General features: G+C 40.0%; 1 protein-coding gene across 1 annotated transcript in view; it reads left to right on the forward strand.

Moving 5' to 3' along the window:
- Positions 1–1,087: 1,087 nt before the first annotated feature.
- CDC37L1 (cell division cycle 37 like 1) overlaps positions 1,088–6,343 on the forward strand; it is a gene marked incomplete at its 5' end in the record, with an annotated part of 7,753 nt that continues 2,497 nt past the window's right edge. The window contains 4 exons of the mRNA XM_031060776.1: positions 1,088–1,375; positions 3,697–3,787; positions 5,750–5,865; positions 6,136–6,258. Coding sequence (XP_030916636.1) covers positions 1,088–1,375; positions 3,697–3,787; positions 5,750–5,865; positions 6,136–6,258 — 618 coding nt within the window. The remainder of the gene's footprint in view (positions 1,376–3,696; positions 3,788–5,749; positions 5,866–6,135; positions 6,259–6,343) is intronic.

Here is a 6,343-nt window from a genome sequence, read left to right on the forward strand (position 1 = left end):
CCCTGGTAACAGCTCCGCCAACAGTGGGCAGGCGCTGCGGAAGGAGCTGGGCTGGAGTTGTCCCAGCGTCCCCGTGCCCAAGGAACAGATAGGTAGGCGGTGTGTTTCTCTGTTAGCCGGGGCGAGGCGGCGATTTATAAAACGCGTTGTAAGGAATTCTGTGTGGTTTCGCAAGCAGCTGCCATTACGTTACTTTTCCAACAGTGGAATTTTCTTCTTGTTACTGCAGAAATAAAAATGCTGTCATTCTCAGACAAGTTGGGACAATAAGTTTGATTTACTTGCGTTAAAGTTTCCTTCAGATAGTCTTTCACAAATTGTCCTTCGTGTGCCCCTGCCAGAGGCTATCAGCACTGCAGATTTCATAACGTGGCAGTGGAAGGCTGAGGAACTAATGCATATGCATGCATTTTTCTTCACTCTTAGTGGGAAAGGCTTGGCATATTAGTGAGTGTGAATTCTGAGCACACATCTGGAGTTAATATAAATAAGGTTCCTTAAGATGTCCCTTTCTCTCCCAGCTATGAGTGGTGACATCCTCAACAGATTTGATCTGAAGGAGCATGTGTTTGTGCTGGGCCTTGGCTGCTTTATAACTTAAATACCACTTCTTGTGTCAGTTCAAGAGAAGATGTTGTCCATTTGAGTACTAATACTGAAATGCAGGCAGCAGCAGTTACTTTACTGTTGTGATCTGACATCATAAGCCCAATACTTTCTTATCAGAAGTGTATATTCAGAGTATCCTCACACTTGGCTGCTGCTAATGTTCCAGCCCTAAGATAGCCAGAGGGATTTCAGCTGTATCAAAAGTATTTTTGCAGTCTGGAAACTATTACTGATAGCAGCACATGGTCCATAATTTTGCAAATACACTTAATAAACTTAGGGTGACTTGAACCGGAAATCTCTTTCTAGAAGACATAGCTGTACATTGCCATGCTTCATCACTTCGGCTATTATAATGCTGCATATCTAAGGTGCCTTCCAGGTGCATTATTATTAGCTTTGGGATTTAGGCCAGTCTGCTTCTATAGAAACTGTAAATCAACAATTTTCTCTTCATAAATAACATGTCTGATTTTCCTCACAGACATACAGCCAAGGGATTGAATTAGCCTGCCAAAAAGAAAGAGAGTTTGTGAAGCACTCTGTAGAATGCACATGGAATCTAGCAGAAGCCCAGCAAAAATTTGGTAGTTTAGCACTGCATAATTCAGAATCCTGTGATCAGGAATCTGCTCAAGCAAGGACTGAAGCTGCCGAGTTGAGATGGAGAGAGGAAGAGTGGAGAAGAAAAGAAGAAGCGCTAAACCAGAGGGAACGACAGAATCTATGGAACACAGATCCTGTTAGTAAAGAAGTTTTTAATAAGGTATGACCTACATCATTGTGCATGGAAGCAAGTGCTAGCCTGTTTTGTTCATTCCAGTTGTTACCAGTCTCTGAGTGTCTTCTGTGTCTTGTACAGCACAAAACACAATATGTCACTCACCTCTGTGCCTGGGAAGGTCATGGAATAGACCTTTCTAGGAGCTGTTCTCAGGCACACGTAGGACAGGGAGGTGGTTCGGGACATTCAGCACAGCTGCGTCAAGGGCAAGTCCTGCCAGACCAATTCTTCAGTGGCCTTATCAGTGACCTGTGACGAGGTGATGGCATCAGTGGACAGGTGAAGGGTTACAGATGTCATTTATCTGGACTTCTGCAAAGCCTTGGATGTGGTCTCATGCAGCATCCTTCTCTTAAACTGGAGAGAGATGGATTTGATGAGTGAACTGTTAGGTGGATGAGGAAGTGGTTGGTGGCATGCAAAGGGTAGTGGTCAATGGCTCAGAGTCCAATGGACACCAGGGGCCAGTGGTATCCTTCAGGGGTCTGTACTGGGACCAGTGTTATTTAATGTCTTCATTGAAGTTAAACAGACGAATTGGGTGCACTTTCAGGAGGTTTGCAGATGATATCAAGCTGAGTCGTGCAGTTATCAGACCAGAAGGAAGCCTTCCAGAGGACCCAGACAAGATGCAGAAGTGGGTCCATGGGGATCTCATGTGTTTTAACAAGACCAAGTGCGAGATGCTGCACGTGGGTCAGAGCAATCCCCTGATACCAGCACAGGCTGGGGATGAACAGATCTCAGCAGCCCTGCCCAGAAGGATTTGGGGGTGCTGGTGGGTGAGAGGCTGGACGTGACCCAGCCGTGGGCACTCCCAGCCCAGAGAGCCAAAGGTGTCCTGGGCTGCATCCAGAGCAGCATGGGCAACAGGGCCAGAGAGGGGATTCTGCCCCTCTGCTCTGCTGAGACCCACCCCCACAGTAATGCACCCAGTTCTGGGGTCCTCAGTACAAGAAGGACTCGTGTTGGAGCAGCTCCAGAGGAGCGCTACAGAGCTGATCAGAGGGCTGGAGCACCTTTCCTATGAGGAAAGGCTGGGAGAGCTGGGGTTGTTCAGCTTGAAGAAGAGAAGGCTCCAGGAAGCCCTAATTTACCTTCATATGACCTTTCAGTACTTAAAGGGGCCTTATAAGAAAGATGGAGAAAAACATTTTTTATCACAGCCTGTGCTGACAGGACAAGAGGGAATGGCTTTAAACTGAAAGATGGTAGGTTTAGATTGGATGTAAGGAAGATTCTTTTTTATTATTAGGGTATCAGGACACTGGAACCAGTTGCCCAGGGAAGGTGTAGATACCCAATCCCTAGAAGCAACAGAGGTCAGATTGGACTGGTTTTGGAGCAGCCTAATTCAGTGGAAGATATTCTTGCGTTGCCAGGGACGGTTGAAACTCTGTGGTCTTTAAATGTCCCATCCAACCCAGAATATGAAACTGTTAGTTTGCCTCTAATACTGTCTACTGTAATACAAATTATTTAGCATGAACTTTTTTTAATAGGAGGATCTTATCTTTGATTTCACAATTTAATTTCAACAGCTGTCATTGCCTTTTACTGAGCCCTAAAGTCACAAGCCAGACACAGTCAGGTGATAAATGTGGTTAACTTTTTGTGAAGGGTCCCTTCAGATGCACAACACACCAAAATACACGCTGAAAAATGCACTGAAGTTGCACATGTGACATAGAGCAACTACAGTTTTGTAAGTGTAGCAAATTAGCATAATTGACAAGAATGTCCAATTAGAAACACAGATGTTGAGGGAATTCCCCCTCTTGGTTTGACTCTTTTCTGAAACCTTCATTCCTCTCTAGTTCTTTATGGTAGAGTGTTGTCCTTGGTTTCAGAAGAAACTAGATGAGGATTGAGCTTTTAGGAATGTATTTTGTCTTTCTTGCTAACCGAGTAGGTAAAATTCTAGCTGTGAATCTATATAGTTATACAGTAATGGGCTACGGAGCTACAAATAGACATGAAGAATATAAAAAAGCAAAAATGAGTTTCTCATCACTATTACATCTCCTAATTTCCCTGATCCAGACTGCAATGTACATGATTCTCATTACTAACAAATCAGTAAGTTCCTATATGAAAACAGAAGTTTTTCAGAGATTATAAGGAAACTTTCAAATTCTGTTACTAGATAAGACACTTTCTGAAAAAAATCCTCAAATATGATACAACTCTAAAATTAGAACATAGTCATTTAAATAGTAACATATTAAAGTATAATAACTCCTTTATGTCACTAAACAATATGTGTGGATTTTATGTGATAGTACAATCTTTCTCTTCCTCAGAGTTTTATTAATCAAAAAAGAAAAGAAATTGAAGATGAGGCTGTGTCTGAACCACTAATGCAAAAACATGAACAAAAGATTAGACACTTCGGTGAGTCTGTTTTTCCAACATCTTGTGGTTCCTACAGAATTTGTTGGTTTGCTCCTTCTTGTACAGAATGAATGCTAATAAATGACAGACCTAAATGACAGACTGTTCAGTTTTATTTTATCAGGCTCCATAGATATTCCACACCAGTGGGAAAAGGCAGGGACATTCCTAGACATATAAGTCATGTATATAAAAGTGCATGGGTCATCCATGGCTCTCTCCTTTTTTAAAGGAGATTACGTTAAATGTTTTATTAAATGATTTTCTGTTACCTGTTAATTTGTAAGGGTAATGGCTGATTAAATGGACGTATTTGTTAACACGTACTCTGAGAGTATGTATGCTCAGAATTGTGTGTTTAAAACTATACTTAGTTATCCACTAGGTGTCACTTTAGCTCTGTCATAATTGTTAAACCCAACTGAGCACAAAGCTGATCTTGTAACGTAATCTAAAATTTGTATGGTTCTCTGAAGTGCTTGCCATTCAGGCTGATTTCATGCTATAGTATAGTATAGCCATATTTGGAATTCTGGAACAATCAAGAATAAGACTGGATTGTCAGAATTCAGTTGTTTTTACAAAGTTGTTTTTACTTTTTTTTTGCCTCTGGGGAGCTTAAAGCTGTTTTAAAGAAAGGGCTTTGAGCCCTGTTACCCTTAGCAAGCCTTTCAGGTATCAAGTAAAGGCACAACACTGTCAAGAGTATGCAAATAGTAGTAATAGGCACAGGTTCTTAAGTACTCTTAAGTACCTTAACTGTTCAGTGTAATGATATTGGAATTAGAAAACATCTCTCCTGCTGTGCATTTCAGCAGGTAAAAAAAGAAGAGGCTATCTTGTAGGCTTCCTAGCTGAGAGTTGGGCGAAATTACTCTTTGTCTAAATTCAAATTAGACTGTTAAAGAAGCAACCTTATTACAGAAGGTAATTTTTTTTATACTTCCTGAGTTCAAAGCCATGTTATTATTTTAATTTGTGATACATAAGTCCACTGTAGAAAGCCGCAGTACATTAATGCTTTGTGAAGTCACTTGTTCCATGCTAGCTGCTGCCAAGGGGCAGTGTGGACTTAGCTATATTGCATGAGTCCTGCTTCTGGATCCTCTTGTGGCTTCAAAACAATGAAGAACTTACACAGAGTAACTTGAAAACACTCAAAAGAAATACAACCTGTTGCTTTATCTTTCAGCATTTGTTTGCTAGGATTAAGATTAGCTCAGGTCATTACCACTGAATTATCTTTAGGCCTGTTATGTGCTGATAGACGGGTGAAGCTGTACATCTGATACCTGTTGCCAATAATGACTGTCAAAGATAGGACAACTTGAAGAAGTGCTATGAGTATTGAGTTCTGATTTTTACATTTGGCTTGTTACCTGAAGCTAGTGCCATGATACTGCCATTCAAAATTCTAATTAACTTTCCAATACTGGTGTGGGTTTGTTTTTTGAGATCAAGCTGTTTGTATAATTAATTTGAATTCTCAAAAAGTCTAGCAAACTATATATTAGAAGCATTTTAATTTTTGACAGATTACAGGTTCTGTCTTTGTGTTTTTATTTGCAAACATTTAGAGGATTTGTGTTTGTTAGAATCGCTTAATGTAGATATCTGTCCATAAACTTTTAAGCTATTTGGTGTTGTAACTAATAGATGTCTGCATCACTTTGTTAGCTTGTGAGAACTGATTAAAAATAAATTATCAGCGTTACTAGACATGCATGACTGTTATAATCTACTTTTAGTATCTTCAAAGACTAATTATGCCTTCTAGTAATGCTCCTTCAGCATTGGTTAGATGTATAAATAAAACCCCCAAATTTAGCTGCATACTGTTATTTTGAGGTTAGTAAATTGCCAAGTTGTTATGTATACTTGGTATCAATACAGGTAACTTTTTCCTTGCTGCATTAAATCATTTATCTGTTTAGAATATCTTAACTGTGTTTCTCTTATTAGGCATGCTGAGCAGATGGGATGATAGTCAAAGGTTTTTGTCTGATCACCCGTACCTTGTATGTGAAGAAACATCTAGGTATCTCATGTTGTGGTGTTTTCATCTAGAAGCTGAACAGGTATGAAGATGTTTAAATCTTTGGAAGCACACATTTTCCTATTTGCACAGTAGAAATGTGACCAACTTCATTAGCTGTTTAACTGTTCTTCCAGCCCTCTCTACTTTATTGATAGTGCATTGTCACATTTATGTCTAGTTATAGCTAACTGTGAGTCCTCTTGCTTCTGTACGCATCAGTTCACATCTGCTTAGGAACTGGAACAAAAGGAAATTCTGCTGAATTTTAGAAATATATCTTTAAATCATAATTTTAACTTCTTTTTTTCAGAAAAGAGCTCTGATGGAGCAAGTAGCACACCAAGCAGTTGTAATGCAGTTTATTATAGAAATTGCCAGAAGCTGCAATGTGGATCCAAGAGGATGTTTTCGTCTCTTTTTCCAAAAAGCCAAAGTAAGTCGACTTGGGTAATAATGTGAGAAACTCTTGATATGATACAAGTGTTTTAGAAGGGATTTCTTCCCAACCATGTGAGGCT

This window comes from Geospiza fortis, unplaced genomic scaffold (assembly GCF_000277835.1).
Source record: "Geospiza fortis unplaced genomic scaffold, GeoFor_1.0 scaffold491, whole genome shotgun sequence".
NCBI classification, from domain to species: domain Eukaryota; kingdom Metazoa; phylum Chordata; class Aves; order Passeriformes; family Thraupidae; genus Geospiza; species Geospiza fortis.